Here is a 12696-nt window from a genome sequence, read left to right on the forward strand (position 1 = left end):
AAGGGTCTCATTCCACAGAAGAGAGGCCAAATCATTTCTCGGCTCTGCCTTCCAGGGTGCAGGTAAATGTACCACAGACATGCTTACCGAGGAGCAAAACCATTTATCAATCTGCAAGAACTACCTGCCATACCCTCATGGGTAACCCCAACCTCTGCTGTTTAAACTGCTTCTTTTCTCAGTAAAACCACGACCTACACACGTGTGTTTTATTACTACTGGAGGACAGCATTCTGTCATCCACTTTCAACTCCCAATGACAAGATTGTTCTTTCCAGGAATACAGTTATAACCACTACTCTACCTGCCTTGTTGTTACATGGATTTAAGGAAAACAGGAACTTGCTAGCATTTTGACAACTATTTGGAGGTATGTAAAATGCTTATTTCAGTAAAGAATATACACAAAATCTCCTAGCGTTTTGCTAGAAAAAGTAAGGGCATTAAGTGTTCACTTCATTTTAATTTATACTTTTCTAAAGAAAAGATGGTGAGAGAATCTGCCCTCTCAACAGTCTGCTGTCTCACCAGAGAGGAGACAAGGCTGGTGGAGAGGTTTGCAAGTCAGAGGGAGGAAGACTGAGAACCGGGTGAATGCACTACTCGGGCACATCTTTGTTTAAGAATGAAAAGGACAGGGTCATAGGGAAATCCTCCCATTTGTTACAAACCTGGGTTGGCAGTTGCTTGTTTGTATTAGTAGTTCATTAATTTGCTCACAATACAAATCAGAAAGAAAAAAGTTAAGCTTCCTAAACATAAATGTTTATGCGAATAACTACACTGTGAAAATACAAACCTTTTGCTTGCTCTTGTGTTCATTAACAATGCAACATTATGGGAAGAACACAAGCTTTAGAGTGAGACAAACCAGGGTTTGAAGTCTGACTCGACTTGCTGTGCGAATCCGGCCAATTCTTAACTTCTGATATTTTAGCTTCCTCACCTGGTGGAAAACTAAACCATTAGTAGGGCTCTCATAAGGATTCAAGATAAATATCTGGGATGTGACTTACACAGAGTAGATGATCATTAAACAGTAATTAAAGTATTAATGAAAACTAATGCTTAGAGAACTGATGTGGGTATTCAATCTGCCTGGCTGAATTCAGGATTATTCCACTGGGTCTCAGTATCAGTAACCAACTTCTCCAATTTCACGCACATGTTAAATAACTATGATATGGTTGCCCCCCAAGTCCGGCCCCTTTCCACACACTGGAAGGACAGAAAGAGACAGCAACGAAAAACCAAATATTCCCTTAAAATAAAGTACTGTACATACAGGTAACCCTTTGGTAAAAGCCAACAAGCTTGCTCCAAGTATTTCATCTACACTGAGGGAAAGGACAGGACCGCCACTGACTCATTTCATTCTGTTTGCTCCTCACAGGGCCACAGCAGTTCAAAGCGACATACTTCCTTCTGCTCAGTGGGACGGATCTGCTTTTCTAGGGTGGAGCCCTGGCACTCACCAGGCATGAAGCAAGCTACTTAGCTGAAGGTCTAGACCACAAACCCCGTTCAGGGCAGTAAGACCACTGTAGTAATATTGTATTGGAATGCAGTTATAAAGATGGATGGTGCCACCAAGTGCTACTTACAAACAAAAATGGCTTTTGTGTAATCTTGAAGATATAAAAAACTTAGCACCTGAAAATGTGTTAAAAGTCTTCCCACTTCTGCCAGCCTACTTTACATACCTGAGCATGTCTTTAGGGATCTGGGAGGGAGAAGAATGGGTCCTTGTCTTCTTCTCAGAGCCCTGCGGTGCCCCGTTCTCTGTGGCAGCCTTCCCCACGCCGGTGGGCTGGTCAGCCCTGGCCGAGCTCTCCACCCCCAGCTGGCCCTGGGCAGGGTCACACCTGTACATGAAGATAATGGCAGGCTTCTCACTGGGTTCCCCTTTAGCCTCCGTGAACCAGTGATGGCGCTGGACCGGGGGAGGAGGCAGCACGTGGATGACCGTGCCATCGAGGCCCACCAGTTTCCCTCTGTCTCGGTCTTTCTCTTTGTCGTCCTCCTCGTCTGTTTTCCGACGGCGGAAGAAGCTTTTAAATGATATCCAGCGTTTAGGTTTTGCATCCGCTGCCCGCCTGCTGCCTTCCGAGTGCAAAACTGATTCAGCTTCTGTGGACCTGGGAGGGCTGGTGGGCTTGGTCCAGTTGGTGAAATGCTTCTGCAAAAGGTTACTTGCATGGTAAGGGGAGGAAGTAGAGCGCGGTGGGGGGAAGGGAGGTGGGGGCTCAGTGTGTGGGTCGGTCACTAGTTTGGAGAGAGGGCTGGTGACTGGCTTTGCCAGCGGATCTTTCTGCACTTTGGTGGTGAGGTTTTCTGCGCTCTGTGGAGCTTCTGCCTCACCACTGGGCTGCGATGTAAAGAGAGATTTGGGCCGGACTGGTGTGCTCCTGGCAGCACCGGCATCTGGAGGAACCGCGTAAAGCTCTTCCACACTGCACGCCTTCGGGCCACACGCGGGCACTTCTGGTGGAGACTGTGGGGGCGGGATCGAAGCCACAATCTGGGAAAGCACGGTGCTCGCCTTCTCCCGGCTGCCGCTGCCCGGCATCGGAGTCTCCTGGGCACCTTCTGTTTTGGCAGCAGGCTCTTGAGTGGTTCTCTGGACCTTGTTTGGGGAGCTGCGGCCGGAACTATAGCTTCTCTGTGGTGAAGTCTGACCTCTGTTAAGACAGCTGTTAAACTCCTGGACCTTCTGGGCCACTGAGCCCCTCTTCCGATCTGTGCTGTTTGCAGACCCCTTAGCTTGGGGACATTCGGTGGCCTTGCTGGCGGTGTCATCAGATACTTTGCTTGCAGTTTCTATTTCTTCATAAGTATGGCTTATTATACTCGTGGTTTTTTCCTTTACTGAAAGTTCTCCACTTGTGCCGAGAAAACTTTTATAAATGGCTAGATTGTCATATGCATTTGGATTGATTACAATGGGAACTTTGATAGCATTTTTGGAACTCCGAGCATACGTTGGCTCGTCATGGATGATGATGGGAAAAGGCGGCATACCAGCATTGTTATAACTATTAAATTTTATTTCAGACAAATTAGGTGACTTCACAGGGATGGTTTTGGAGGAAATGTTTGTAGCTATGGGTGACGTGGGGGCTGATTTGTGACAGCTTTTCCTTGGGGGGACATTTGGCCCAGTTCCACCACTAATTAATTCCACCTTAGGTATCTTTTGGCGTGGACTGGTACTGGAAGTCCATACCTCCTGGTACCGGATTGCACTGGACTTTTGGAAATGGGCACTTATTTGTCCTGCTGTCAATGGAGGTGACAGCACTGGAGAGTCTGGAGTAGAAGATGAGGTTTTGGTCTTGGGGCTGTGGACAGGGCCCTCCAGGTGCTCGCTGGCCATGGCTGCCGACACGTCCACGACAGTGTATGGCTTGCACAGCGGCTGCTCCAGATTCACAACGCGGTAGGGCTTCGCTTGCTCTTCTGCAGGAACGAGGTTTATGGTTACTGCATGCCCGGTGATATCTGTAGAGGCTTTACTCTCTTGCTTCTCAGTTTGTACAGCAATTTTGCCATCCTTCTCTTCCAGCCGGAGAGCAAGGACTGCTTTGTGTGTCTCCGGAACTTTCGCGGAGCTTCTGGATGCCTGTGAGGATGAGTCCTTCTGATCATCACCACACAGGCTTTCCTTCACGTCCTTGGAATCTCCGGGGTTCCCAGGAGCTAGTCCCCTATTACAGACCCTCTGGGATAAACTACTGGCTGTCTCAGAACGCAATTCTTCTGTTAAAGAAGAGTCTGGTGAGGTGGAGCCCACCGACACCATGCTCTGAACGCTTCCTGGCCCGTAGGACACCAGAGAAGTCTCGTCGTAACCATTCAGGATTTCATCGTAACTGTCATCATAATCCACAGCACAGATTCTCTGCAGAGACTTATTTCGCAGAGGGACAGTGTTCCATTTTTTGTCCACACAGAATCGAACAGGGGACAAGGTGTTCGCCCTGAAGTTAGCGAAGCGCGGCTGCCCTCTCATGCGAATCTCCATGGCCAGCAGCTCCTCGTCACTCTCATCCCAGCTCTCACGCTCCTCCTCCATGTCACCGAGAAGCGCGTCGTCCTCACTCTCCTCTCCACTGGAAAACTCCGGGTAACAGAAGCGGCCCCCTTCGTTACTGATCACCTTTGCGCTCCCACTCAGAATGACGTGCCTGCCCTGAGTATCCTTTATCCCACCCATCATGCAACTTGGTGGAAGCTTTCTTTCCAGGGATCGTTTATAGCAATTATTTATTCTTCCTAAGAACGTTTCTCGGGAGTTGGTTTCATTTCCTCTGATCTGAGGGGTAGTATCCAAGCCTGCTATCTCCTTCAACACTTCAGTAAGTCCATTGTTGTTACTTGATACCTTCTTTGCACTATCAGTATTGCCGTAAGGTTTAGGAACATGGCTAAGTCCTTCAATACCATCTGCATTATAATTATTATTAGTAAGTGGTTTCTGAGTCAAAGCTGTCCTGCTTTGGCTCCTCCCTGTAATGACAGGTTTATCCTCACAGTGTTCTTGGATACTAAGCTCACCACACACACTTTGCCCGTCTGCCACCATCATAGTGGGCTTCACAGCTATAGTGGGTTTTTTAGCCACAGGAGGCCGGAAATTTCCGGTGTTTCTGATGCGATGGTTGTTACTGTGATTGGCGTTAGTTTTCACATTGCCGTGGGAGGTGGGTGGCTTCTCAGGGTCTGGGGTCAGCTGGTGTAAGCGTTTAGGTTTAAAGCAGTTCTTGCATTCACCAGGTTTCCAAACATGTTCAGTAAAGGTGTTACAAGCAGACATTTTTAAAAATAGAACTTCACAGACAATGCTTTCCTTTCAGTGCATGGCAAAACTTTCATCGGTTAGTTTTCACCTCCCCTATGTATCATAGCAGCTCTTGTTAAATATGATCAATCTGTGGGGGGAAAAAAGAAAATATGAATGGAAAAGGCACGATGAAGGCTTTCATGACGAATGGCTTAGGAAAAACTGGCTCCATCCCTTAAATTAAAAGAGTGAGAGAAAAACTAATTTGGGTGCTTTTTGAACCCCCTTTAGCCAATCAGCATTTTGGAAAGTTTGTTTTTTAATCATAATTGTAGGCACTCTCGTTGAACCATATCTAATATTTTATTTGATGTCTCTGTGGCAATAATACTGTGGCCTTCCCTTCCTGGAAATGGTTTGAAAGTGCTCTTCTGTGGTCCACCAGCCCGTCTGACTTCTTATCCATTGTGTGTTCTTCTTCCTCTACCCGCCCTTCACATTTTGGATATCTCATTGACTCTTCAAACTCAGTGCATTCAGAACTAACCTTCTGGCTACCCTTTTTCTCAACTCTAAGAGACTAGCCTACTCTAACCATCCCTTCTCTACCCCCACGCCACCTTCTTCTTCTGTCTTTTATCCTAGTTCAGTTAACTGTCACTACCATCCGCCTAGGCAGCTAACTTCAACCTTCAGACCATACTTCAGACCTCTCGTTTCTAACTCCACATCCTACTAGCTCCCTAAATTAGTCTTGCCAATTTTGTCTATAGTATGTTTCACTAGAACTCATTCTTGCCATTACCAGATACTGAGAGTAATTCAAATACTCATCATCTTTTTGCTTAGATTCCTGCATAGGCTGTTACCTGGTCGTCATGACTGTAGTCTCACTCCATTCCGATCTAGCCTCCACCCTTGTTATTCTAAGTGTAGTCCTTAGTCAACTCCTATCAGCCTCACCTGGCAGCTTGTTAGAAAAGCAGTAGCTTAGGTCCTACTCCAGACCTACTGGGTCAGATGCTGCATTTTAATGAATTCTCAAGTGATTCCACTGTTTCATACTACTGTCAGATTTAACTTTCTAAAATACTAATATGATCATCTTCTTACCTACCTTAACTATTCTGTGGATCAATCTTACCTGGCACACTGGCTACCAAATGTCAGTGTGCAGACTAGAGGTTGCAAGTTAAATAACAACCACCTGGGAAATCACCCTAGACATACCTTGTCAATCTCTGACGGATGAGTCTGCGAATCTGATTTATTAAAACAAGTTCTCCAGGTAATTCTCTTGCAGTGAGGTATTGGAACCTCTGAGTTACGGGATGGACGACAAGCCCGTTAGGTTTTCATGAGATGGTCCTTGCCTCCCTTCTAGCCTTATGTCTTATACTCAAAATCACACTGGCTGCTCATTTCTCCATGGTACTATCAAAGCGATTTAGACATATCTCCATGAACAAGCACTTTCATTTTTAATTGTCTGTTTCCTCACTTAAAGAAGTTTTTTGAGCTTCTTTAGGCTAAGGCTTAAAGATGATATCTTAGCCTTCTCTATATGTCTAGCATAAGAAGGTAAATAAACAACGGTTGATTAAATGTGCTGGTTTTAAGGCTTATTTTTAAAATGCATCTTGTGGCTCTCTCTTTTGTCTTAAGGACATAGCTGCAGACCTTCCCACAGAACGTCACTACAGTCTTGCATTTATACTTTGGGTATTTTAATAAAGTTGTCAGTAGGTATGTACATGTAAGAACTATTTCAATCGCTGGAAAGTTTAACTTCATTCATGTACAATGAAAGTGACAGGATCCATGTTTTGGTCCGAAAACCAGCCTTTTTGCTAAGTTTCAGCACATTTACAAGGAGGAAAAAAATACTTTCTTCAGAGGATATATACACAGCTAAGTCCCTTGTAAACACTACGCATAAAGCACTCTGCCTCAGTGGGAGAAGTACTAACTCAAAGATCAAAGAAGTCCACACAGAGCCCAGCAACCCAGCTGAAGTCCGAGTTCATCGACCCGCTGGAGATCACTGAACCACTCTTCTCAATAAGGTTAAACATGTATTTCTCAAGTGTTAGTTTGAAAACATTTATTTAGTCTTTCAAATATTCTAAAAGCTATATCCCTCAGTTGATAAAACCATTTCCTGCTAGTCTGAGACTAGAACATTTTGGTTAAGGGGAAAAATGGCATAAAATTAGGCTGAAAAGGAAAGCAGGAGCCAGATCTTGCAGGGCCTTTTAGGGTTTTAAAGATTAAGGTTGATCCTGAGAGCAGTGTGAAGCCACTGAAGGGTTTTGAACAGGGGAAACACGATCTATTTTGCATTTTAAAAAAGGTGGTTCTAACCAAAAACATGAAATACTTAGGTATAAATTTAACAGAATGTGTGCAAGTTCTAAAATCTATATGCAGAAAACGACAAAACACTCATAAAAGATATCAAAGACATAAATAAATGAAGAGATACTCTGAGTTCTCTCAACACTGTTACTGGTAACATGTCAATTCTACCCAAAGTGTTCTGTAGATTTAATATAATCCAACCACAATCTGAGGAGAATTTTTTGTAGAAATCAGCAAGGTGATTCTAAAATTTATATGGAAAGGCAAAGGAACTAGAAGAGCCAAAATAATTTTGAAAAAGCACAAAGTTGGAGGACCCACATGATCTGATTTACTACTTAGTATAAGCTCCCATAGTCCTGACAGCCTGGTAATGGCAAGGGGTAGGGGCAGGTGGGGAGTAGGGAAAGCAAGCGACAGCTCTAGGGCCACATCTAGCCTGCTGCCCGTTTTGTATGTCCCTAAGCCAAGGATGCTTTTAATATTTTTATATGATTGAAAAAAAATCAAAAGAATAATATTTTGTGACAAGGGAAAATTATATGAAATTCAAATTTCAGTGCCCATAAGTAAAGCTGTATTGGAACATAGCCAGGCTAATTTATTCACACATTGTCCCTGGTGGCTTCTGTGCTACACTGGAGAGTTGAGTAGTTATGACAGACTGTATGTGGCACTCTGATTACTTTGTAATGCTTTCCATCACTCTGTGAATTGCAGTGTTTCCATTGCTACATGCATCACCTGGGTGAAAAGGTACTTTTCAAAGATAAAAATACGTAAAATTTCATTATAGATATGCCTTAATAGACAAACATTTGGGATCAATTTTGATGAGAAGAAACACTCACTTTGAACCCTAATTAAGCAAAATGTTATCTCTTTCCCAAAAAGAACTCCATTCTTCTTAAAAATTCTACTCAATTATTGTATTTTAAATTTTGTCCAAAAATTCATGGAAACGTTTTCTGTCTTGTTATGAAGAACCTACACGATGCTGTGGAATTTGCCTGACAAAATCTAAAGTGCTTACTATCTGGTCCTTTACAGAAAAAGCTTGTCACCCCCAACATAGATCAGAACAAGCACAGAATGGAGCCCAAGAACAGACTCAGGCAAATATAGGCAACTGATCTTTGACGAAGGTGAAAGAGAGATTCTTTTCAGCAACGCACTATAACTGGCAGCAGAATGAACCCTGATCTCTACTTCACACCATGCACAGAAAAACAACTCAAAACAGACCACAGATCTCAGTATGAAATGTAATGCTATAAAACTTTTAGAAGAAAACAGAGAAGAACATCTTTGCAACCTTGGGTCAGGCAGAGTTCTTAGATACATACAACACCAACAGCATTATCCATAAAAGAAAAAAAAAGAGATTCTTTGAACTTCATCAAAATGAAAAATGTTTGCTCTGACAAAGATGCTGATAAAAGAATGAGAAGACAAGCCACAGATAAGGAAAAATTTTTTTGCAAAGTACATATCTGGCAAAGGACTTTGTATCCAGAATATGTAAAGAACAATTCAACAAAAAGAAAATAAATCTGATCTAAAAATATGCAAAAGACTAGAACATATACTTCACCAAAGGTATATGGATTGCATGTAAACATGTAAAAAATGCTCAACATCACTGATCATACAGGAATGTAAATTGTAACTACAATGAGCTACCATTATATAGCTATGAGAATGCTGAAAATAAAATTAAAGCAGAAACAAAAACTGGTGCTAGGGAGGATGTGGACCAACTGAAATTCTCCTATGTGCTGGTGGGAATGCAAATGGTTCAGAGACTCTGAAACAGTCTGACAGTTTCATGTGAAGGTAAACATAAACTTTCCGTGGAACTCAGCAATCTCACTTGTAGGTATTTTACCCAGGACAAACGAAAACTTATGTTTACACTAAAGCCTGTACATGAAGGTTTATGGGCAAAAACCAGAAACAATCCACATGCTGCGTGCTGGTGATTATATGACTGCATGCATTTGTCAAAATTCACAGAACTGGGGCCGGCCCAGTGGCTCAGGCAGTTGGAGCTCCGTGCTCCTATCTCCAAAGACTGACAGTTCGATTCCCACATGGGCCAGTGGGCTCTCAACCACAAGGTTGCCGGTTCAACTCCTTGAGTCCCGCAAGGGATGGTGGGTAGCAACCCCCAGCAACTAGCAACGGCAACTGGACCCGGAGCTGAGCTGCGACCTCCACAACTAAGACTGAAAGGACAACAACTTGACTTGGAAAAAAGGCCTGGAAGTACACACTGTTCCCCAATAAAGTCCTGTTCCCCTTCCCCAATAAAATCTTAAAAAAAAGAAAAAAAAAGAACAGAAAGACTGCTTGATTGTTTTAGAAAAAATTCACAGAACTGTACTCTTAAAAAGGCGATTTTTATTATATACAAATCAAACCTCAATAAATCTGGCTTACACAATAAAAGACAGCTCTGGCTGCCATATGGAAAATGAAATGGGAAGAACAGGCCAGGAGGCCAGGGTATCGTTTAAAGGGCTGCTGTGGGCAACATAAGACATGACAAGGGTCTGGGTTAGGATGTGGCATCCTGGAAGGAAGAGGAAGACTGGACTTTGGAGACAGTAAGAGATGTTGAGGTTTTAGGTTTATGTGCTCGAATGAGACAGACAACATTGGAGGCGGTGCAATTTTGGGGGGGAAGATTATGAGTCCATATTTTGTCAGCCTGCAAGTAAACAGGGCAAGCAACTGAATTGAGAAGTCTAGAGCCAGAAAGGAATTCTGCAAGAATGTTCTTACCTGCTTCAGAATTATTAGCATATAAATATCTAGGCCAAAAAGAAACTAGAGAGTAAGCTGAGGAGGTGGCCTTGGTGGGTGAGTCAGGGAGAAGAGAACCTCCAAAGAAGACTCAAGGATAACAGCCAGTGTGATGACACAGAAGCCAGATGAGATTTCATTAAGGGGGAGAAGACAGTTATTCCCATGCTGCTTAGAGGTGTGGGGGATGAGGACTTCCACGTGGCAATGCACCTGGTGATGGGAGCTCCCTGGTGACCCCAGTGTGGACTCTTCTGGTGCAGCGATGGGGATGGACAGCAGCCTGTGGTGAGTTGAAGAGTGAGGACGTAAGAGGCAGTAATTGTAGATAACTTTCAGGAGAAGTTCAGGTGAAAAACAAGAAAGAAAGAGCTGGGAGTGTTGGCGAGAGGTGCCTAGAAAGGATTTCCTTATTTTAAGATGGCAGAAACTAGATCCTGTTGAAAAGAGGGGTAGATAACCACCAAACTTAGAATGTTAACACTGAGCAGGCCCCTAGGTCATTCCTTCTGTTTTAAGGACGAGGGAAACCTGAGGCCCAGAAAGAAAGGCCACAGTAAATGAAAAAGCCCCAGAACTGAGACTCAAGGCTATAGCTATCTACCATATGTCTTGTTTTTAATTTTTTTCTTTTGTTATATAAGATTTTTGTTATATATGCTCACTATGAAAAATAAGAAAAGCATAAAGAAAATAGAAATCACGTGTAATCCTATTATTCAGAAGTAACTTCTATTAACATTTGGGGCAGTTCCTGTCAGTCACCAAGAATTTTTTAAGAAGACATTCCCTGTGTACTCAGCAGTACTACCTGGTTCTGAACACAAAAGAATAAAGTGCCTGGCCTGGCAGCTCGTTAGCCAAGCAAACTCCCCTGTTGGTGAGAGGGATTACATTTTCTCTTTATAAGTCACGCAGTGTATTTTCCAAGACAGGTAGATGGATAGCAAAAGTAATTCCCCACTTTGAGTGCAAGGAAGTTAATTGTGTCGAGACGGCTGCAGAGTCGCTTAGCAGCTACAGCGGTGTCCATAGCACCAACATATGCAGCTCACCTGGGGTGGGTCAGCGCTGTGCGCTGCAGAAATCACCTCTAACGCCGAGACCTTGGATCTGACTTTCTCTTACAAGTTCTGTGTGCATCTATATTCATGCTGCTATAAAACCAAGCAACGAACCAGCAAACACCGTTAGCCAGCACCAGATGGAGCTGCTGTCTAAGCCAGTAAGCTGGAACTCCGCGGCTGCATTCCTCAACGTTGACTATGTGTGGGGACAAAGGCGTGCAGTTAAAAAGGCAGGGTCAAAACGATTTTCACTGTAACAGCTTTTACAGTGAGAAGCTGTACCAGACGCAGCTCTGCCTAATGAGCAATCCTTAGGCTGCGCGCCTCAGAAAACCTCCCATAGCTTCTGTGTCATCGCACCTCACTAGTTTGCCTACTCAACACTGACCCCCAAATGGGAAGCTTGGATTCCCCACAGTTATGCTTGAGAAAGGAAAGATGTCTCCCAAGGCACTTAAGCAGAAGAAATATAACAGTATACCCCGGGTGCGTTCTATTTACTTGCCAACACAGGTCTGATAAGGACTTATCTAAGTTGAATAATAAAGGACTGTCAATTGGGAAAACAAAACCAGGTCTGATTCAGAGCACCCAAATGCAATATTTGATAAGAAAAGCTCATTTGCCTCCACATCCCTTATAATCACAAGCAAACCCTCAGATGAAATGGTCAGTGGAAGAGTTTAATGGCTGAAGCTGCCCCTGGAAGCTAGGCAGGACTCCATGACCTAAAACCTGACTTCAAATTTGACAGTTGTCAAGACCAAAGCCCTTCAGCCTGTAGGTGAAGCTACTCACCTCAAGTCATGACAGCTTTTTAAGAACCTATTACTGTTTTACTCTCGACTGCTGTACAGACAGTGACAACAATTAATTTGCTTCTAGTCCAATAGTTTAAAGCAGATTTGATACAAAACAATTAAATGCACACTGGAATTCAATCTTGGAATAAACAGGCTGGCAAGACAGAGCAGGAGCTCCTTAAGCTGAATGTAGTTCCAAGTCAATGGAAGGTGTGAGGAGGTGTGTGTAAGAAACCACACCCAGCATTTCCTAGAGGCAGCCAAGGAGGATGGGGAAGGGACTTCTAGGCTCCTTCCCCAACCCTGTGACTCCCAGCTTTCTGTCACAAAATCTGTCACACTGCCAGAGGCAGTCAGGAACCCTCACTGCTGTCCCTGGGCTTCTAAGAACACTGCCACTGAGGGGCTGTTGCCTGTACGTCATCAGCACAGTCCACGTCCAGGAGTCTAGGGTGACATTTACAAGCCACTGTTCTCATTCGGCTTTTGTAATGGAACATGTGGGTCACTTATAGGAAAAGGAAAGGAAAATGTGACAAGTACTCTCCTGTCACTGTTCCCAACCTTTCCTTCTTCCACAGTGAAAAATGCTGACCCGATACCTCAATCGGCTGCCAGAAACTTCAGTCTCTGAATAAGAGGTGGGAGAGGAAGTAGCTTCAGGAAGAGGTTTGCAGGAGATAAAGCAGCTCTAACGGGGTGCATAAATGGAGACTCCATGGGCAAAAGGAACCTTAACACAGCTCTCGCACACACACAAAATCACAGTTCTTTGCTATCACAAGAACAGGCAAGAGCTGAACAAATAAGATTCGCCTGGGTAGAGAAGAAACCAAAGCAAAACTTGCTTAATTTTGAAAAGTTAAAGGAAGCT

At 43.8% G+C, this 12696-nt stretch overlaps 1 protein-coding gene across 15 annotated transcripts in view; it reads right to left on the bottom strand.

Moving 5' to 3' along the window:
* PEAK1 (pseudopodium enriched atypical kinase 1) overlaps positions 1 to 12696 on the bottom strand; it is a 346674-nt gene that overhangs the window by 76412 nt on the left and 257566 nt on the right. For all 15 annotated transcript variants that reach the window (XM_074328311.2, XM_074328312.2, XM_074328317.2 and 12 more), the window contains one exon: positions 1704 to 4931. In XM_074328311.2, coding sequence (XP_074184412.1) covers positions 1704 to 4816 — 3113 coding nt within the window. In that variant the 5' untranslated portion in view covers positions 4817 to 4931. The remainder of the gene's footprint in view (positions 1 to 1703; positions 4932 to 12696) is intronic.

This window comes from Rhinolophus sinicus, chromosome 3 (genome assembly GCF_057876585.1).
Source record: "Rhinolophus sinicus isolate RSI-liver-muscle chromosome 3, RSI-T2T, whole genome shotgun sequence".
Taxonomy (NCBI): domain Eukaryota; kingdom Metazoa; phylum Chordata; class Mammalia; order Chiroptera; family Rhinolophidae; genus Rhinolophus; species Rhinolophus sinicus.